This window comes from Muntiacus reevesi, chromosome 2 (genome assembly GCF_963930625.1).
Source record: "Muntiacus reevesi chromosome 2, mMunRee1.1, whole genome shotgun sequence".
Taxonomy (NCBI): Eukaryota; Metazoa; Chordata; class Mammalia; order Artiodactyla; family Cervidae; genus Muntiacus; species Muntiacus reevesi.
The window spans coordinates 247,081,529-247,103,335 of NC_089250.1; the positions used below are offsets into that span (position 1 = coordinate 247,081,529).

At 49.1% G+C, this 21,807-nt stretch overlaps 1 protein-coding gene and 1 pseudogene across 1 annotated transcript; one reads left to right on the top strand and one right to left on the bottom strand.

Annotated features, from left to right (window-relative positions):
• Nucleotides 1–1,515: 1,515 nt before the first annotated feature.
• Nucleotides 1,516–15,629, top strand: CES3 (carboxylesterase 3). The gene is made up of 13 exons (XM_065925478.1): nt 1,516–1,674; nt 2,766–2,970; nt 3,075–3,213; nt 3,365–3,498; nt 3,965–4,118; nt 4,226–4,330; nt 5,215–5,316; nt 5,674–5,811; nt 10,773–10,853; nt 12,142–12,289; nt 13,299–13,448; nt 13,601–13,679; nt 13,791–15,629. The coding sequence occupies exons 1-13, from the start codon at nt 1,593–1,595 to the stop codon at nt 13,984–13,986; spliced, it is 1,713 nt and encodes a 570-aa protein (XP_065781550.1). The 5' UTR covers nt 1,516–1,592; the 3' UTR covers nt 13,987–15,629.
• A 4,412-nt stretch (nt 15,630–20,041) lies between these two features.
• Nucleotides 20,042–21,415, bottom strand: LOC136157459 (ubiquitin-conjugating enzyme E2 G1 pseudogene; annotated as a pseudogene).
• Between the last annotated feature and the right edge of the window lie 392 nt (nt 21,416–21,807).

Consider the following 21,807-nt stretch of genomic DNA (forward strand, 5'->3'; position numbering starts at 1 on the left):
GTCAGCCTACCTGAGAGTTATCGCCAACATACACCCTGGGGATCCTCAGTTCACAGGCCCCTTGGCAGGGCTGCTCAGGCCCAAGGCATCATTCAACCACCATGGAAAAGACCTTGTCTGTTTTTCAAAACATTAAACACAGAATTACCATATGACCAACAGTTCCATTCCTAGCTCTACAGCCAAGAGAAACAAAAACATAGGACCACACAGGAACTCATAAACAAATGTTTACAACAGTGTAATTCATAAGAGTCGAAAGGAGGAAGCAACCCAAATGCCCTTCAATGAATGAATGGATAGAAAAAATTTTGGTGCACCCACAGTGAAATATTATTTGATCATAAAAAGTAAGTACTGATATGTGCTACACCTTAGATGAAACTCCAGAACATCATGCTGAGGGAGAGAAGCCAGACACTAAATGTCACATATCATATGATTGCTTTAATGTGATACATCCAGAATAGGTAAATCTATGGAGTCAGCAGATTAATGGTTATCAGCTCATCAGGGGATGGGGGTATTGGCATGGAAGGTGAGGGGGTAGGGGCAGGAATGGAGAGTGACTATTTAATGGAAAGGATATATTGCTGGGGTAATGAAAGAATTTTGTAACTAGAGAGATGGCCCCAAATCACAAATATACTAAATACCACTGATTTGTATACTTTATAATGGTTCATTGTAAAGTGAATTTGGTGGTGGTTTAGTCGCGAAGTCGTGTCCAACTCTTGAGACCCCATAAACTGCAGCCCACCAGACTCCTCTGTCCTTGGGATTCTCCAGGCAAGAATAGTGGAGTGGGCTGCCATTTCCTTCTCCAGGGTATCTTCCCAATCCAGGAGCCAAACCTGGGTCTCCTGCCTTGCAGGTAGATTCTTTACCAACTGAGCTACAAGGGAAGACTCGATTTAAAAAGAAAAAAAAAGGGACTTCCCTGGTGGTCTAGTGGTTAAGAGTCTGCCTTCCAATGAAGGAGAGGAGAGGTTCAATCCCTGGTCGGGAAACTAAGATCCCACATACCTCCAGGGATCTAAGCCTGAGGGTCCCAAGTCCTGAGCCAGGAGATCTTGCTTGCACAACAAAGACCTGATGCAGCCAAAAATAAATACTTTTTTTTTTTTAAAGAAAAGGGGCATCAACCCCAGTTCCCTCTACCCTGTGGCAGAGCTCAGGTGCCCCTCCAGCAGGTAGGACCAGACAGTGGCCCCTACCACGGTGAGCTGGCTCACTCAGAACAGGACTGGCACCAGGACCATGTCCACTACTCCCTCAGGTAGGTGATATGTGCCTGGCAGTGAGTGTCCAAAGTGTCCTGGAAGTCTTGGTGTCAGGAGAGCTGGAACTTGAACCCAGGGTTGCAGAGCACCTTCCCTTGCCTAGGGCTGTCATATCACCACGCCTGCTGGCAGGGCTGGTCTCCCAGCCCCACCTCCCTCCTCCCCCAACCTGACTGCTAGACTCCAGTCAGGTGGGGGCGGTCTGCTGAGGCTTTCCCAACAACCGTTTAGAGATTGACTGTGCCAAAGGGCAAGAACATTGTTCCACCTTCTACCACTTCTGCCCACAGTTGAGTGTGAGTAAGAAGCATGGGCACAGTGGTAAGAACCAGGTCTGGGGTCCTGGTCTGGGTGGCCTGTCTGCTCCTGGCATTCTCTGCTACAGCCACTGGTAAGACACACCCTCAGGGCCTGCAGAGGTGGGAGCTTCTGGTTTGGTGGGAGGACTTGGAGCAGCAGGCAAGAGTGGGGTAGGGACAGGGAAGGTGGGCAGCCTGCTCAGAGAAGGAGCCCTCTGTTCTGTTCAGCTGTTCACCGGAATGCCAAGGGTTGAACATCCTCTCTGGGCAGGGGCAACCATCTGGGTAATGCTACCCCTCTCTTTTTTTGTTATGATAACATATACAAAACATAAAATTTGCCATTTTAACCATGTTTAAGTGCAATTTGTCATGTTTTTAAGAGTTCCTAGGATTTCATTTAATCAGTAAGACACAGACGTAGAAATGATCATCATGAGAAAGAAAGTTTACTTGCCATTCCCTAGAAACAGGGCCACTCAGGGAAGCAGGGGTCCCTCAGGAAGCAGAGGAAATGAGCAGGGGGTGGGGGAAGGATGTGGATGACAGCTTTCATTGTTGTTCCCTGTGGGAGGAGCAGGTGAGACAGGCAGAGCAGGTCTGGGTTAACTCACTGGAATGGTTTCAGTAGGTTCTGGGGCATGGGGCTGTCGCTAGATGTCCGGGACCTGGCCTTGCATTGATTAGGGCAGGTGGTCAGTTGCCAGGAGTACAAGGGTGCCCAGAGGTGGCCGGGAGCATGGCCTCTGTATGGACTGTGAAGGGCACGTCTCAGTGAGTGGTTTACCATCTCTAAGAACTGGCTAGTCCTGAGAGGGCAGGGCCAGCAAGCCGGATGTAAAAATATCAGAACAGAAAAAAAAAAAAAAAGATAAGGTTGTCACACCTTATTTAGCAGGTGAGAGGGCAAGTGGCTGGCCCAAGCCACCACCCACTGCCCACCTGGCAGGTCTGTGGGTCGCAGGGGGGTTTAGCTTGTTCACTAGGGGGAACTGACTCAACCTGGAGGAGAGGTGGGGAGAGGATTTGGAGAGTAGTCACAAGACCCATTTCACAGGCAGGCTGGGGCAGTTCATCAGAGTGTTCAGAACCCGGCCTGGCAGAGGAGGTGCTCAGAGTAGACTAGTGGGTCCATCTGCCACCCCATGCACACTCACCCACAGCCCCTCTGTCCTGCCCTCAGGGCCGGGGGTCACTCAGCCTGAAGTGGACACACCCCTGGGCCGTGTGCGAGGCCGGCAGGTGGGCGTGAAGGGCACAGACCGTCTTGTGAACGTTTTCTTGGGCATCCCATTCGCCCAGCCGCCCCTGGGGCCCCACCGGTTCTCGGCCCCGCGCCCAGCGAAGTCTTGGGACGGCGTGCGAGATGCCAGCAGGGCCCACGCCATGTGAGTAGCCCCGCTGAGGTGGGTAGGCAGGCAGGTGGCAGGGGTCCAGCTGCCTGGGCTGGTGGGGCTGACCCACTGGCCCTCGGGCTCCTCCTCTGCCACAGGTGTCCGCAGGATCGGGAGAGAATGAACAACAGCAGATTTACGCTGGACGGAAAGCACCAGACCTTCCCCATTTCGGAGGACTGCCTGATCCTCAACATCTACAGCCCGGCTGAGGCCCCCTCGGGGGCAGGAAGGCCAGTGAGCTGCCCAGAGGGCCCTGTCCACCCAGCCAGCGCGGCCAGGCCTGATCCCTCCCCACCCCCGCTCCGAAAGCGCTCCAGGAGTCCCCAGAATGCCCTGAGCCGGTCAGTGGGCAGCCGGGATCACTGACCCACGGCCATCTCTGCAGGTCATGGTGTGGTTCCACGGGGGCTCTCTCGTGACTGGCACCGCCACCTCCCACGATGGGTCCGCCCTGGCCGCCTACGGGGACGTGGTCGTGGTTACAGTCCAGTACCGCCTGGGCTTCCTTGGCTTTTTCAGGTGAGGCAGCACGCCTGGCGGAGGGCAGTGACTGCACAGGGTGAGGGTCCGGAGCTCGAAGCGAGTGCGGGTCCCAGGCAAGCAGGGTGCTGGGCGGAGCACAGTCCGCTGAGGCTCCACCCCCTTGGGGGAGGGGCTCAGCCAAAGCCTGGGTTTGACAGTGGGACTTGGATCTTTGGGCACAATACTTTGGCTCTTGGCCTGTGGGTTAACAGAGTCTGTAGGGTCAAGGAACAACACATTCCAGAAGCCGCTGGAGAGCCAGAGCTGGCGGGTTGCCCAGTCAGGCCCACCCGTCCCGCATACTGGGCATCTGACTACGGGGCATTGCTCATAGCCAGGCCAGATTGAGGAGCAAGGGAAGGTGGGGCATCCCAGGGGCTGATTCAGAGCAAAACTTCAGAGGCTGAGGAAGATCTGTCAGGGGATCCAGCCGGCCCTAACCACTGCCCCACCCAACCGCCAGCACTGGGGACAAGCATGCTCCTGGCAACTGGGGATTCCTCGACGTCGTGGCTGCTCTGCGCTGGGTGCAGGGGAACATCACCCCCTTTGGGGGTGACTTCAACTCTGTCACCATCTTTGGTGAATCCAGTGGGGCCTCCGTCGTCTCTGCCCTGGTGAGTCACCCCAGGGAGGGAACCAGCAATGGTGTCTCCTGTGGTCCCAGACCTCTCAGATCTTCTGCCCTCCTCTGACAGCCATCTGTCCTCCACACTGCCCCCAGGTCCTGTCCCCACTGGCTGCCGGGCTGTTCCATAGAGCTATAGCACAGAGTGGAACCATCACCGTACCGGGGTTTCTGGATCCTGACCCCTGGCTCCTGGCTCAGGTCTGCATTTCTTTCCCTCTCTCACCCCGTGTACACCTGCCCTATGCTTGCTCTTGGCAGAGGTGTTACCACTAGCCAGCTCCTTGCTGGCAGAGAGGGACACACTAGCCTGAAGGAAGCACATAACTAGTGACAACTCAGGGAAAACCGCCTGAGTTCCCAGGGTGTGGCATGGTCCCGGAAGCCATCCCTCCAGCCTCACTGACCCTCACTGACCCAGCAGGTCAGCCTGCTGATCCTGCTCCAGCCTCCCTGCCAGAGCAGCACACACATGACTCCCTCCCCACCTAAACCCTCTCTCCTTTCCTTGCATGCCTGCATACTAAATCACTTCAGTTGTGTCCAACCCTTTGTGACCCTGTGGACTGTAGCCCGCCAGACTCCTCTGTCCATGGGAGTCTCCAGGCAAGAATACTGGAGTGGGTTGCCGTACCCTCCTCCAGGGGATCTTCCCAGACTTAGCGATCGAACCCATGTCTCTTACATCTCCTGCACTGGCAGACAAGCTCTTTAAAACTAGCATCACCTCCTTCCCTTACTCCACCAAACTTTTTTGAGCCCACTGACTCTGGGACTAGAGTTAATTAGATAATGACACTGTTCTCACAGGGGTAGAGAGGACCCAGACACACACACACACACACAGAGATAATGACAGTAATGATGTGATGGGGGACACATGGGGTGCCTGGGGACCACCCAAGCTGGTGGGCAAGGAAGGCTTATCTGAGTTGGTGGTAGATCTCTGGCCAGTGTCCAGGTCCTCTCTCTTACATCATTGCCCCAGTTCTCCTACAAATTCGTCCTCTCTCTGTGGGAGGCAGAGGGCTGGCAGTGGGCACTGATGGGCAAGAAGGAGTCAAGACACTTTTGTCTGTCCCCAGACCCTCGCAGACTCCTTGGCCTGCAACTCTGACTCCTCGGCTGTGATGGTGCAGTGCCTTCGGCAGAAGACAAGCGAGGAGATAATCCTTGCCTACAAGTCGGTATGCTCACTTCTTGGGGAATGGCAGTGGGCAGTGACACAGAGGGGATACTGTCCAGAGCCTGCAGGAGCAGAGGGGCAATCAGCAGTGTGGGGTGAGGCAGCTACCCGGGAGGCTAAGGGCCTGGGGGCATGAAGACGGGGGTCACCCCAGTCCTGAGGGTCTTCTAGCAAAGAAGACGGCTTAGAAGCATCACAGGCCTGGTCTCCTGACTCCCTCCAGTCTTCTCGCCTTGGTGATCTCATCCCCTCTCTTCTCCTTAAGGCTCAGCCACCCAGGCAGACAGCCGAGGGATCTCTAGGGTCCCATCTGTTGACGGCCTGACTGGGAGGCTCTCTGCCTTGTTTTCTCCTGCAGAGAAAAACAGCTTTGTACAACATCGATGGTACCTTCTTTCCCAAGAGCCCTGAGGAGCTCCTGAGGGAGAGGCAGTTCCACTCTGTGCCCTTCCTCTTCGGAGTCAACAACCACGAGTTTGGCTGGCTCATCCCCAGGGTGAGTGTACCCTTCAAGGCCCTCCCTGCCCCGACATCATCTCCATGTGCTGTGAGTTCAGACCCTTCTGTCTCATAGGTGAGAAAGCAGAGGCTGACCCAGTTTCATCTTCTCAAAGCAAATATTTCCTTCTTAGGGACCACATTTTTGTACTTTCTAGGCAGTACTGATCCATGGCATATTCCTGCCTTGGTGTCTGGCTTATGAATCAGGCTCTATGAGACTAGTTTGTGTGACTCTGTACCTGAGGGGCCAACCACCCGAGATTCCCAGGTTTCTGACAGTGTCAAGTCGCTGGGAGACATCATGGCCCACATGCCTTCCAGTCCTTTTCAGCTGCACAGAACACCCCACACAGAGTGTCACCATCATACCTTCCTTCTAAGCATCTTCTCATATTTCATTCTCACTCTTTCGCCCATCTTCACAATTAATGAATTTAATGCCTGCAAAACCTTCCAAAAAGAAAGGGTCGTCTCATAATTTTCCTTCATGTCATCGCTTCGGCAGCTTCTCATTTTAATCACTGAAGCTAATATTGCAGTTAACGTCTTCATGTCCACAGCTTTTGTCCTCTGACTTATTTCCTTGTATTTAATCCCCAGGGGCACATTTGGGTGCTTGTTAGATGAAAGCCTTAAGTAATGTTGATACTCACTGAAGTTTGTAGGAGTTTACAGTCCAGGGGTGTGTGTGTGTGTGTGTGTGCTAGCAGAAGAGTGTTAAGGGGAAATAGTACCCTGGACTCTGGTAGGCAGCCTTGCCCCCACACTTGCAACTTTGAGTTTTGAATGTTAACAGTGAAAGGGAGCTGACTTGGCTGGCTCCCAAGACACGGGCAAACCTGTCTGGTGTGGAACGCTGTGCCCAGGACTTTGTGGCTAAAGATATTTCTCAGAGTTGGTGACTCAGAGGGCTGCTCACCCCATCACTAGTACAGGCGTTCCCTCCATTCTCTATAGCCATGGAAAGAAATCCGTATGCCTAATGGAAACCTCTCCACTTCTTACATGTTGCTATTGGTACAGCACTTTCTGAAATTACTCCACTGATTCAAACTGCCACCAGCATTGTCTACAGGTTTTTTGTTTGGTTTTGTTTCATTTTGTTTGGCTGCTGTGAGGCTTGCGGGATCTTAATTCCCCGACTAGGAATCAAACCCATACCCCTTGCAGTGGAAGCACAGAGTCCTAATCACTTGACCACCAGTGAAGTCCCTGGAGTCTACAGGCTTTCTTGCAAACTTACCAGCATTTGCAGAGCACAGTTTTTTAAATGTCAACTTTTAAAAAATATAATTTACATAGCATAAAAGTTACCTCTTTGAAGTGTACAGTTCAGTGGTTCTTAGTATACTCACAAAGCTGTGCAGCCATCACCATATCTTATTCCAGAACATTTGCTTCACCATCACGCAGAAAGAAGCCCATACCCATTTAGCTGTCACTTCCCATCCCTCCCCATGCCCCCTACCCCAGCACTTGGCAACCATGAATCTACTTTCTGTCTCTGATCTACTTTCTGTCAAATCTATGGATTTGCCTCTTCTGGACATTTCATATAATAGAATAGTACAATATGTGGGGTTTTGTGTCTGACTTCTTTCACCTAATATAATGTTTTTAAGGGCCATCTATGTTGTAGTGGATATCAGTACTTCCCTCTTTTTTTAATGGCTGAATAGTTCAGTGTATGGATATACCACATTTGTTTATCCATTCATCAGTTGACAGACAGTTGGGTTGATTCCACCTTTTTGGTTCTTATGGATTCCCCTACTGTAAACGTTCGTGTACCAGTTTTTGTGCAAACATATGCCTTAATTGCTCTTGGTTATATACTCAGGGATGGAACCACTGGGTCATGGAGTAAGTCTATGCTCAATCATTTTAGGAACTGCTGAATTATTTTCCAAAGTAGCTGCACCACTTTATATTTCCACCAGCAGTGTGTAAGGATTTCAATTACTCCACATCCTTACCAATGCTTGTTAATATCTTTTGTTTTGATTGTAGTCATCCCAGTGGGTGTGAAGTGGTATCTCACTGTGGTTTTGAGTTGCACTTCCCTAGTGACTAAAATGGTGAACATCTTTTCATGTGCTTCTCGGCCATTTTAATATTTTCTTTGGAGAACTGTCTTCTGTTTTGTCCATTTAAAAATTGAATTATTTGTCTTTTTATTGTTGAGTTGTAAAATTTTCCATATATTCCAGATAGACATCCCTTATCAGATATATGATTTTCAAATATTTTTCCCATTCTGTGAGTTGTATTTTCACATTGTTGACAGTATCCTTTGCAACACAATTAAAAAAAAATTTGATGAAGTTTATCTGTTCTTTTGTTGCTTGCCCTTTTTTTTTTGTCATACCTAAGAAATGATTGCTAAATCCAAGGTCATAAAGATTTCCCTCTATGATTACTTCTCAGAATTTTATAGTTTTAGCTGTTATATTTAGGTCTAGATTCATTTCAAGTTAATTTTTGTATATGGTGTGAGCTAAGGGCTCTTTTGCATGTGGTATCTTCTTGTCCCTGCATGATCTGTTGAAAAAAACTATTCTTTTCTTATTTAACTGTCTTGGTGCCCTTATTGAAAATCAGTTGGTCATGAATGAAGGAGTCTTTTTCTGGACTTTGAATTATACTCCATTAATTTATCCTTATGCCACTGCCATAGTATCTTGATTACAGAAGTATTATAGTAAGTGTTAAAATTGGGAAGTATGAATTCCTCAACTCTGTTCTTCTTTTTCAAGATTGCTATATTATTTTGTCAGAGTTGCCATAACAAAAAACCACAATATGAGTGGCTTAAACAATGGACATTAAGTGTTTCACAGTTCTGGAGGCTACAAGTCTGAAATCAAGATGTGAGCAAGGTTGGTTCCTTCTGAGTGTTGTGAGAGAGAATCCATGCCTCTTTTTAATGTTTCCATTGGCCTCATGTATTCTTTGGCTTATAGATGGCTTTCTCTCTCTGGCTTCATGTTGCTTTCCCTCTGACCCATCTATCTCTGTGTCCAAATTTCCCCCATTTACAAGGACTCCAGACATTCTAGACAGTGCTCTGTGCTCAGTTGCGTCTATTTGTGACCCCATAGAGCCCGCCAGGCTCCTCTGTCCATGGGATTTCCCAGGAAAGAGTACTGGAGTAGGTTGCCATTTCCTTCTCCAGGGGAATTTTCTTACTCAGGGATTGAACATGTGTCTCTTGTGTCTCCTACATTGCAGGCAGATTCTTTACCCACTGAGCCATCAGGAAAGCTGATACTAGACTAGAGCCCACCCTAATGATTACCTCTGTAATCATCAGAATTTGACTAATGGCCTCATCTTTACATAAGATCACATTCTGAGGTACTAGAGATTATGACTCCACATATTTTTATGTGGAGACACAATCAGTCCATGATAATTGTTTAGCTATTCTGAGTCCCTTGCATTCCCATGTGAATTGTGGTCAGCTTGTCCATTCCTGAAAAGAAAAAAAAGCAACTGAGATTCTGATTGGGATCACACTGAATCTCTAGTTCAATTCGGGAAGTATTGTCATTTTAACAATATTTAGTCTTACAATCCATGAACATGGAACATCTTCACATTTAGTTAAGTCTTCTTTAATTTCTCTCAATTATGTCTTCTAGTTTTTAATGTACAGTCTTGTACGTCTCTTATTAAATTTATTCCTAAGTATTTTATTCTTTTCAATGCTATTGTAAATGGAATTGTTTTCTTCATGTCACCTTCAGATTGTTCATTGGTAGTGTATAGAAGCAATTGGTATCTTGATCTTGTAGAACAACTGTTTAAGAAGTTTTGCTATTTTAGCTTCCGTGGCCTTTAGTTTAATACCTTAATTCCTAGTGAAGATTAACATCTCCCCTCAGGAATACACTTTTTGTGTTTATTTGTCTGTGAATTTTTTGTTCCTACTGCTACAAAGATTAGCCAAGAGTCTAGGAGCCATGAAAATAACTTTAATAACTTTGACCTTTCTATCCTGCTTACTCTGTCAGGGCCTTTGTACATTAACCTATTCCTTACAACAATCCCATGAGGCAAGATATTTTCACTCCTTTTACAGCTTAAGAGGGGCTTCCCTCATAGCTCAGTGTTCTTGGGCTTCCCTTGTGGCTCAGCTGGTAAAGAATTCGCCTGAAATGCGGGACACCTGGGTTCAGTCCCTGGGTTGGGAAGATCCCCTAGAGAAGGGAAAGGTTACCCAGTCCTGTATTCTGGCCTGGAGAATTCCATGGACTTAAACAGTCTATGGAGTCGCAAAGAGTCAGACATGACTGAGCGACTGTTACTCACTTACAAATTAAGAAAGTGTGACATAGAGAGTTTAAGTAACTGGTTTACGTTATGCACCTAGTAAGTAGCGGAGCTGGGATTTGAACCAGAGACCGAGCTTTCAAAACTGTAATATGCAAAGCCAACATTTTAAAAACTATTTATTTATTTTATTTTTATTATTTATTCGGCTGTGTCAGGCCTTAGTTGCACCATGGGAATTCTTAGTTGCAGCATGTGGGTTCCCTCACCAGGGCTCGAACCCAGGCCCCCTGCCTGGGAAGTGCAGAGTCTTAGTCACCAGAGCACCAGAGAAGATCCTAAAGTCAACATTTAATTTTAAAGACATTTGAACGTTCTTTGTAACCCCTGCTACAGGACCTGGGGGTCTTGATGGTATTCTATGAAAATATTGAACAAATTCCGAGACTGCTGTTAACCACTTGCTTGTTGTATTTGGTGCTTTTCCCTCCCTCCTAAATTAGAAGTTTTTAGGGAGGTCTTCAGGCTCATGGGTTTGGCCACACTCGGCTCTATAATGAGTTCATGGTCCCAGGGCTGTGAACACTGGCCTGCTCCAAGCTGGTAGCTGGCTGGGAAGGTGAGGGTGAGGGGCATGGGCCGTGATGAGGCTGTACTGAGAGGGCCTTGGTGTCTGCACAGGGCTGGGGTTTCCTGGAGAAGATGGATCAACTGAGCCTGGAGGACATGCTGGCCGTCCTGAGGCCCTTCTTGACCAATGTGGTGAGAAAAAGGCAGGAACGAGTGGTCCAATGGGGCCGAACCCAACAGTCTCTACCCTCTACCCTCCAACACCCAGCTCCCTACCTGCCACCAAGCCTGGGGGGCAACTCTCAGATTTTAGTTCTGTCTAGGAATCCCCTTGGACATGACACAACATGGTTCTCAAAGGAAGATCACCACCACATCATTTTCATCACAGACTACCCGTAATGAGCACACACTCTCTGCCAGGAACTGTGCTGTGCTGAGCACCGGGACAGGCATTCAAATCCTCCAATCCTCATTACAACTGTGTGAAGCAGGGACTTTCACTATCCTCATGTTACAGATGAGGAAACTGAGGCTCAAGGCCTCGAGGTGGGTAAAGGGCAGAGGCAGAGTTTGTGCCAGTCATCTGATCTCAGAGCTTAAGATGGCACTGTCAGACCTGGAACCAGGTGGTGCGTGCGTGCTAAGTCGCTCCGTTGTGTCCGACTCTGTGCAACCCTATGGACTATAGCCCGCCAGGCTCCTCTGTCCCTGGGATTCTCCAGGCAAGAATACTGGAGTGGGTGCCATGCCCTCCTCCAGGGGATCTTCCTGACCCAGGGATCGAATTCGCATCTCTTAAGTCTCCTGAATTGGCAGGCAGGTTCTTTGCCACTAGCACCTCCTGGGATGCCTGAAACCAGGTGGACCTGGGGTCAAATCCTGACCTTGGCTGCTTGTCCACAATTAACCTTCCATTTCTTCACTCATGAATAAGAATGCTAGTTCCCACCCATGTGAGCTGTTTAAGAAAGTTACTGGATGCTGTATTGGAAGAGTCTCCCAGGGAACTGGTATCCAGGAGGTGCTCAATCGATGTACATTTCCTTCCTTTGAGACTCCCTAGATCCCTCCTCATTCACACAGCCGTATCACTGCTCTCTGGAGCTGTGGGGAAGTCCCATGATTCATTCTTCCACTGACTTCCTAGTTAACTTCAACTGAGTGCCTGCTCTAGGCCAGAACTCTGTGATTCACAGAGGCTGCCAAACCACCTTACAGGGAGGAACTGACTTTCAGAGAGGTTCAGCAACCTGTCTGAGGTCACACAGCCAATCAATCACAATGATTGCAGAGCTAGCAGTTAACTCCAGATTTGACCTCTTCCCACCCAGACATCATCTAGAACCCCCAAGGAAGGCAGGTGGCTAGCATCCTGGCACATGAGTCCTGGGACATGAAAAAGGCCAGACAGGAGGATGCAGGACTTCTTGGAAGGGTCTGCCATGGCTGTGGGATCTGACAAGGCCTCTTGCCCCAGGATGTGCCCACTGAGGTGATGCCCACCATCATAAAGGAATACCTAGGCAGCAGCTCAGACGGACAAGCCAAGCGAGAAGCCTTCCAGGAATTGCTGAGTGACATTATCATAACCTTACCCATGTTGCAATTTGCGAGAGACCTCCAAGGTAAGCCTATCACTGTCTAAGCCGTCCCACCCTTCCCACTTGAGCCCAGGACCCGAGCTCTCACGGTGACACGGCCTCATGCTCCACTGCTTCTCCCACTCACCACTTCCTCTCTGAGATGCAGTGTCACAACAATAAGAGGTGACTCTGGCAGGACACTCTGCAGAGGAGAAAACCAAGGCACAGAGAGGTGCAGTGACCTGTCAGAGGTTGCCCAGCAGGGCTTATCACCAATTCTCTGGGACTCAACTTGACTCATGAGTGATTTTTTTCTGCTTTCAGCCTTCCTCCTGGGAGAAAAGTCTTGTTTCCTCCAAGCTTCATGGCTCAGCAGTCCCCAACCTTTTTGGCTCCAGGGACTGTTTTCACAAAAGACAATTTTTCCATAGACAAGGAGTGAGAGGGGGATGGTTTCAGGATGACTCAAGCACATTACATTTATTGTACACTTTATTTCTATTTATTATGACATTAGCTCCACCTCAAATCATCAGGCATTCAATCCTGGAGATTGCAGACCCCTGTTGTGGCTAAACCCTAACACAGTCCTAAACAGTTCTGGGTTCCTGTCTTTGTGACCCCTTGGGCAGACACATAACCCTTCTGTGCCTCGTTTTCTCATTTCTAAAATGGCTATAGTAGGGGCTCCCTGATGGAGCCTAAGATTCCAGGCTCCCAATGCTGAGGACCTGGGTTCAGTCCCTGGTCGGGGGGAACTAATGATCCTACATGCCACAACAAAATTCAGTGCAGCCAAATAAATAAAAATTTAAAGAAACAAAATGGCAATCATAATGCATAATGATCTAATCCATAGGTTATTATGAGGATGAACTGAACGATGACTGGTGCTGAACATCTAGCAAGTACTCAGTAAAGGCTTGCTGTTCATCATTTTGTCATCATCATTATTATCACTGGTATTGGTGTTACAGTGAGCCAGGCTTAGCAAAGATAGTGCCTGATCAGGCTGTGGGTGACCATCTCTCATGCAGCCCTCTCTCCACAGATTCTGGGGTCTCCATCTTTTTCTATGAGTTCCAGCATCGACCCAGTTCTTTTGCGAAGATCAAGCCAGCCTGGGTGCGGGCTGATCATGGGGCTGAGTTGACCTTCATGTTCGGCGGTCCTTTCCTCACGGATGAGAGCTCCATGTTGGGTGAGGATGGACGGACCAGCAATCCTTAGGTTTCTGGCTCCACCAGGGGAGGAGCGGGGCTTGCAGGAACAGAGGTCTCAGGTCAGCATAAGGGACCCTGGAGTCTCCTTCAGGACCCACCTGACCCTGATCCAAGTCTGTCCTTCCCACAGCCTTTCCAGAAGCCACGGAGGAGGAGCAGCAACTGAGCCTCACCATGATGGCCCAGTGGACCAACTTTGCCTGGACAGGGTGAGTAAGCAAACAGGCCTGCCTGGCTTTGGGCCTAGGACTACTTAGAGCTGCCTGCCTGGGAGCAATACAGGAGGCCTTGGTCTTCATTCATTCATTCCTCCCACCCAGGGACCCCAATGGCAAGGGGCTGCCTCTTTGGCCCCCATTCAACCATGCGGAGGAATACCTGGAAATCAGCCTGGTGCCACGGGTCAACCAGAAACCAAGGGAGGCCCGAATGCAGTTCTGGGCAGAGATACTTCCCACCAAGTTTGGGCAGTGGCAGCATAAGCAGAAGGGCAGGAAGGCCCAGGAGGAACTCTGAGGCAAGCTCTGGGCCTTCTGGGCTGGAGCTCAGCCCTAGGGGTGGCTACATCCCAGGCGGGCGGCCTCCTTCTCTCCCTTCTGTGCTATGTGCTAAATCACTTCAGCTGTGTCTAACACTTTTGCAACCCCCATGGACTGTAGCCCGCCAGGCTCCTCTGTCCCTGGGATTGTCCAGGCAAGAATACTGGAGCGTGTTGCCATGCCTTCCTCCAGGGGATCTTCCTGACCCAAGGATCAAACCTGAGTCTCTTACATCTCCTGCATGAAGAGGCAGGTTCTTTACCTCTAGTGCCATCTAGGAAGCCCTCTATCACTGCTAAGAGACTTTAACCCAAACCAGGCTGATGGGCAGTCATATCTCTTAAAGCAGAGGTCCCCAACCTCTGGGATCTAATGCCTGATGATCTGAGGTGGGGCTGATGTCATAATAATAGAAATAAAGTGCACAATAAATGTAATACACTTGACTCATCCTGAAACCATTCCCCCCTCCCCAGTCGATGAAAAAATTGTCTTCTACAAAACCAGTCCCTGGTGCCGAAAATGTCAGAGACTGCTTGCTGCAATAGAACATCAGCCCCTCTGTGACTCCTGTGAAATGTCACCTGCTTCTCATCTAGGGGGATTTTGCCCAAACTTCTCCCTCTTCCCACTTGCTCCATGGAAAGTTCCAGCTCATACCTCAAGCTCCCCAGAGGATCCTCCTCCGGAAAGTCTTCCCTGCCCTCTCTGGACCTGGCCCGAGCTCTGTCTATGACAGTGTATCCCACTCTAGGCTAGCACCATTGGTGTCAGTGTTCCTCTTCCCCTCTCAGAAGCTCTCTGAGAGTGGAAATCAGCCTGACCCCACTCTGCATCTCCCATACCAGGATCAGGCAGGACCTGGGGTCAAAGGATGCTTGCTGAGTGAGAGACTGAGAAAGTATGAGGATGGGGACTGTTGCATGTGAACCCAGGCCCTTTAGGCACCAAAGCCTTGCTTAGTTCTGGACAAATGTTGTCCTCTCCGATCAGAAGGGTGGGTGGACTCTCGTGGCAGAGACCCGGGGTTAGAAGGGTGGGTCCTGAGGCCTCAGGGAATCCAGCTGACAACTGATCTCAGAGGCCTCTGACTAGGGCTGGGGGAGGTCCCTTTGTCCATGCTGCCCAGTCTTGGCAGAGTCCAGCAGGGCCAGGGCCTTGACCCTTGGACGTGAGATGCAAGCTTCCCAGCCCTAGTACCTCACCCGCTTATGGCCTGCCTGGGCTCTTTCTTCTCCCTCCAGCTGGGGAGACTGACTTCTGGGGCTGCACAGTTCTCGGGGCACCACCAGGACACAGGAGAACAGGCTGGGGGTGGGTGTCTGGACTAGTGCATCAGTCAGGCTGCTGTCAGAGAGAGAAGACCAGGTCTGCCCTCTCAGGCAACAACAGGTGAAAAGCAGCCAGAGGTTTTTAAGTGGGGCACACATTTCTTTCTTTTGTTTGTTTTTGAGGATCAATATATCCTTCCCTTGAGACATCTGGATTTTAATACAAACACAATGACTTCCCCTCTGCCCACTATCTCATCCCACCAACTCTGGTCCCACATACACCCTTCCTCAGTCAGACTAAGTTCCTGGCTGCTGCTGATTGAATGAAAACTAATTGCAGTTGAGACCAATTCTGTTTTGTGCATGCATGCTAAGTCGTTTTAATCATGTCCAACTCTTTGCAACCCCATGGACTATAGCTCTTCATGCTCCTTTGTCCATGGGGTTCTCCAGGCAAGAATATTGGAGTGGGTTGTCATGCCCTCCTCCAGAGGATCTTCCTGACGCAGGGATCAAACCCATGTCTCTTGTGTCTCCTGCATTGGCAGGCGGATTCTTTACCACTTGCACCACCTGGGAAGTTCTGTTTTGGGAAGTCCATTTGGGGCAGGAAAGAGTCACAAACCAGAGAGGTTCCAAGTCATGCTGCTCAGCTACCCTAAAGCTCCCTGCCGCCCTTGAGGCAAGTTCAAGCTCTTTACATGGCATTGAAGGACTCCTGTTCTCATCCCCTTGCCCCCATAAGCTGGTAAGAGAGTCTGACAGGTAGTTCAGTTCAGTTCAGTCGCTCAGTCGTGTCCGACTCTTTGCGACCCCATGAACCGCAGCACACCAGGCCTCCCTGTCCATCTCCAACTCCTGGAATCCACCCAAACCCATGTCCACTGAGTTGGTGATGACATCCAACCATCTCATCCTCTGTCATCCCCTTCTCCTCCTGCCCTCCATCTTTCCCAGCATCAGGGTCTCTTCAAATGAGTCAGTTCTTTGCATGAAGTGGCCAAAGTATTGGAGTTTCAGCTTCAACATCAGTCCTTCCAGTGAACACCCAGGACCAATCTCCTTTAGGATGGACTGGTTGGATCTCCTTGCAGTCTAAGGGACTCTCAAGAGCTTCTCCAACACTTCTCCAACAGTTCAAAACCATCAGTTCTTCGGCGCTCAGCTTTCTTCACAGTCCAACTCTCACATCCATACATGACCACTGGAAAAACCATAGCCTTGACTAGACAGACCTTTTTTGACAAAGTAATGTCTTTGCTTTTCAATATGCTGTCTAGGTTGGTCATAACTTTCCTTCCAAGGAGTAAGCGTATTTTAACTTCATAGCTGCAATCTGCATCCTCTTCATTGGCTGCATCTGCAGTGATTTTGAGGCCCAGAAAAATAAATTCAGCCACTGCGTTCACTGTTTCCCCATCTATTAGCCATGAAGTGATGGGACCAGATGCCATGATCTTAAATAGGCTCCAATTCCACAGTGTGTTACTGGAGACACAAAGGGCTATAGGGACACAGAGGCATAGACCAGCCTTACTTGGGGGACAAGGAAGGCAGGACATCTAAGCTGACATGGGAAGGACCAGCAGAAGTGGCTCAGGCCAGGGGGGTAGGCTTGAGTGGTGGGAGCAGGGAAGAGGGCGTTCCTGGCAGATGGAACAGCAGGAACAAAGGGCTGGAGGTTGAGATGTGCTGAGAAAACACAGTTCTGTATGTCAGCAAAGAGGCCAGCAAAGACCAGACTGGGAGCAGCCGTGCAGGCTGGACTAGGGGCCTGGACTGGAGGGTGACAGAGAGCCTGGGAAAGGTTTAATCAGGTGGGGGTGTGTGACATGAATGGGTTGGGGGTGGTGATGAGAGAGGGGACAGGGAGAGCAAGAAAGTGGGCCAATGCAGGCTTCCGGGGCGGGACAGAAGGCACCAGTGGGCTCTAGGTTTAGAAGCAACAGGCTGACGTGGTAATTGAGGGGACAAGAAGGTGAGAGAAGGAAGACTCCTGGAGGGTGGGGGGTTGCCTGGGGGCAAGCAGGACCGGGTTGGGAATCAAGGGGTCGGTTTAGGCCATGCTGGAGGTACAGACAAGCCTCTTCCTCCAGGCCTGAGGGCACACCATACCTGGCAGCCACGGGGATGCGCGGGGTGGGCGGCACATGCCAGTTTCCGTGTCACCACTGCCAGAAAGCTCTGAGGAGGGTGGGCGAGCCTGCTGGTGAGGCGTCAGATCATGCCCCAGGTCAACTTTCCCCCTTCTTCTCCTCCTTCCCCCAACTTCTAGGGTTTTCTGTCCATGGGAGGGAGAGGAATGACTTGGCATGGTCCCAGTGGCTTGGGGTCGAGGGGGAGGCAGTGCCAGAGAAGAGGGTGCTCCTAGGATTCCAGTCTTCTGGCCTCTCTGCTCTCACTTCCCTGGGCCACTACTCATGGAACTCCCCTCCGTTGCTGGCAGCGCATCCTCCATCCACTGATGGTCCAGCCCCAGGACCCAGAGTGAAAGGAGCAAGCCAGGGGCACCCACAAATTCAGAAGGACCAGGCCCTGCAGGGCAGGGACTGGTGGACCCAGGGAGCCTCCCCAAGGCAGGGTGATGGGAAGGACCCAGTGAGCAGTGTGAGTGTGTGAGCACCAGGGGGTACTGCAGGATCGAACGTGCACACCTGGACCCAGCCACCCGACAGGAGATTGGTGGACACTCCCAGTAGATGCAGACAAGTGTGTTCACACCCAGTGCCAGTCACACACACACACTTCCACACACACATACCCTCACTAATAGGGTTCCAATACAGCTCAGCAATTTACTAGATATGTATGAGCAAGTTATTTAGTTTCTTTGTTCCTTAGTTTTCCCATCCGTAAAATGGGGGATAATGATAGTGTTTTCCCCCTTCATGGATCCGCTATGAGGACTGAATGATAATTAGCTGTAAAGTGCCTGGAATAGTGCCTGACACACAGCAAGTGCTCAACAATTGCCCCCTGGTGTAGGTGTGGACACAGATTTCAACTGCACTGTCTGAAAAAATCATATGGCTCCCTCAACCGCAGTTCAAAGATAGAAGAACTAGGGGACATTCGGGGTGCTATCATAATGTTAGTATGAGGCTTTTCCACTTTGAAATAACTCTTGGACCTGTGTCTGCCTAGAAGAGGTGGCAGGTGGAACTCTGTGATGTTCTGAATGAGTCTCTGGCCTTCCCTGAGGGTCTCAGGGAAGCTGTCATTCAAGCCCCTCCCCCACTGTACCTGCAGTCCCTCCTTTTGGATTTTAGATGTACACCCTCCAGTCCCCCTGGACCCCAGTTCCCAGCCCAGCTTGCCCAGGCCCTGGGAAAACCATTCCAAGAACAGGAAGCTACCTGGCAGAGAAATACCAGCTCTGTTACTGGAGAAGAGTGGCATCCACACATCCCTCCTCCCTCTGCCGCAGCCCTTGGGCTTCCTTTCCCATCAGCCCAGATTCCTCATGTCTTGAGATGGCATTGCCCACTGGAGCCTCTCTAGAGTTGTCCTTGCCCCTCCCTACTGTCCCTGAGCTGACTTTTCTGACTCTGGAGGTCTTGACCAGGGCCCAGGGCACCAGGCAATCAGAGGGCCAGGCCTCACCCGCCCAAGGAGCCTTGCTGAGCTTCCCTCTGTGCTCAAGTTCACTCACATTCTTTCTCTCCCTCAGGGCTCTGGACCATCCTCTGGGGTCCTGAGTAGTCTTATAGGACCTTTGGGCCATCCTCTGGGGTCCCGAGTGGATCCCCGCTTTACAGAGGAAGAAACTGAGGATCAGAGAGGGGAAGCACCTTGCCTGAGGCCACACAGAGTGAGGATGGAGCCAGGACCCATTCCCAGTACTGTGGGCCTCCCTCCAGACTGTGCCCTCATGTGAGCTTTCCAGCTGCCGGAGTGAGGGTCTAAGGGGTGGTGTAGGCAGAGGAACTGGGATTCCAATAGCTAGCACTGTCAGCAAGTGAGGCCCAGAGTGGGGTTTTGCAATAGTTCAGGCAGTACAGAGATGAGAGATGACCGCACCGCACTGACAGGGTCTGCAGAGCTCCAGGCACAGGCTCCTTCTCTTATCAGGAGCTTGGCTTCATCCTGTGATCTGGCCCCTCAGGACACCCCACCCCACTTGTCATGCATCTTTGAAGCCCAGTCATGGACCAGATGGAGCTTCATTTCAGTTCAGTTCACTCACTTGGTTGTTTCTGACACTTTGTGACCCCATGGACTGCCACACACCAGGCTTCCCCATCTTTTGATAGAACCTCAGTTTTTTGTTTTTTTTTTTAATTGGAAAAAAATTATATTTTGGAAGAACTCACTACATAAGGTGACAGAATTCCAAAATCAAATTACATGAAAATATACATCACAATTTCTTTGTACAATAGGTGAGAAAATTCTGCAGTATTAGAAGAATAGAGGCAAAGAAATATGAAGGGCTAAGGGGAAGGGTACGAGGGTAAACAGCATTTTTTTTTTTTAAGTTTTGTGCCTGTTTTATGAAGAAAATAGATTGTTACATATATAAGATTGATAGCATTTTTGTTATGACTGACATTAATGCTATATATTTCATTACATGAACATACCATAGACTACAAAGATTACTGTAAGGTATATATAAGACACAATTGTGTATACATGTGGATTTATTATACTCACATGTAGCCACATTCTGATAAACAGCATTTTTAATAGCAAACCCAGAAGTTAAGTAGAAAGCCTGTAGCTGTGCATGCTTTATTCATCCAACCTTCACATTAGGTAACTGAGGGCAAAAATAAAACCAAATCAGAGTTTTGTGTTGTTGGGCGTAATTTTCAATCATTTTAAATCTGAATTGAATTCAGAACTAACTCTTTTTAGTTCCTAGGGATAATGACTGAATTCAAGAGCTCTCAACGACAAAAAAAAAAAAAAAAAAAAAAAAATGTTATTGCTGTATCCAATCTGAGAGATGGGTGCAGGTACAATACAAAAGGGACAAAGCACCTAGTGATGACCGCTCCTCTGAAGTCATCATTAAAAATCAAGTAGTTGCTTATTGAGTACTTCGGTATTTGAACTAAATGATTTGAAAACTTCCTGGCAGACAGAAGAGATAAAAGTAAAGGGGAGTGTGTCAAAACAAAGAAGATACAAAAGTTTAGTAAGTGGAAAGAGTTTAATGAAGCCTCAATGGTTTAAAGGAAATTAAATGGAAACTTTTAATCCTAATTGCTTTTTATCTGACATGCTTTAAGGAGTCTTTTAAAACTGATAAGAAACAATGAATAGGGAAAGAAAACCTGCTAAAATTTTTTAGAATTTACACGATTCTTACTCCACTACAAGAAAGCACTATTTGGTGGTACAGGTGTATTTGTGGATGTACATGAACAGTATATATATTATCCGGATCATGTTGTGCTATGTACAGGTCTTTACAATTCTTCCTGAAGGTTAAAACAGTTCATTAGAATTCAAAATGCGTAATCATCTGTAAGTTGGCACTTGTTAGGCTCTTGTCAGCATTGATACTGGCATGTTTTATTGCAGCCCAGTTCCAGCCAGTGTTTGCCAACTTGTTACAACAGAAGTCCAGCAATAGGTGGGTAGAGTGCAGGAAAAACAGTGCCATGTTTCTCAATTGGAGACCCTGAAATAAGTGAAGTTACAGCTGTTGAATAAATGTCACTCAAAAGCAGTCTCTTGGCTTTTTCTTACACAGCAGGCAACTTTCCTTTTGAATTCTCCATTTCTGTCTTCCCTCCATTCTTTCACAGCATCAACATTAGCAGGTGAGTCTCCATTGGGGTCTGCCAGCATAGAAATGACACTAATCATGATGGTTTCCACCGTGTGAATAGGCAGCCAGCGTTCCTCTGGCTTTTCATAACCATATTTATCTTCTCCAGGTTCGTGAAGAATAGAAATGCATACATCACCATTTTTATCAACATTTGGATGCCAGATTTCTGTAATGAATTTCATTTTAGGAGGTCGAAGGGGATAATCTTTTGGGAAAGTGAGATGAGCTTTAAAAACACCACCTTCATAAAGTGTATCTGGAGGACCAATAATAAGGACTTCCCATCGGTAGAGATCATTGTCATCTATTAAACCTGCTGAAAAGCCTTCCACTGGATTTTTGTTGAGTTAGAGGGGGAGTGGCGGCCGAGGAAGGCTAATCTTCTGGGCAGAACCCGAGAGAGGCGCCCGTTCTGTGACCGTTGTACGAGGAAGGTCAGTAGTGAGAAGTGGGACTGAAAACATCTGTCACAGCAAGAAGTCAACAGAGAATGTCTTTTCTTAATAAGTCACAGTGAAAGTCTCATGCTCGAGTAACCACAATTTGCACATATTCCCAATTTTCACTGTTTCCTTCAACCCCAAATGGAGATCAAGGGGCACACTGTCGATCACCTTCATTTCTATCCGCCCCGCGGCCAGTTCCTCTCGCCCACCCGGCCCCCGGCTGCCCGCCCGCGGCTCGGACAGCCGAGCCCGCGACGCACAGCCGGCCAGGCCCCGAGCCTCAGTTTTCTCTC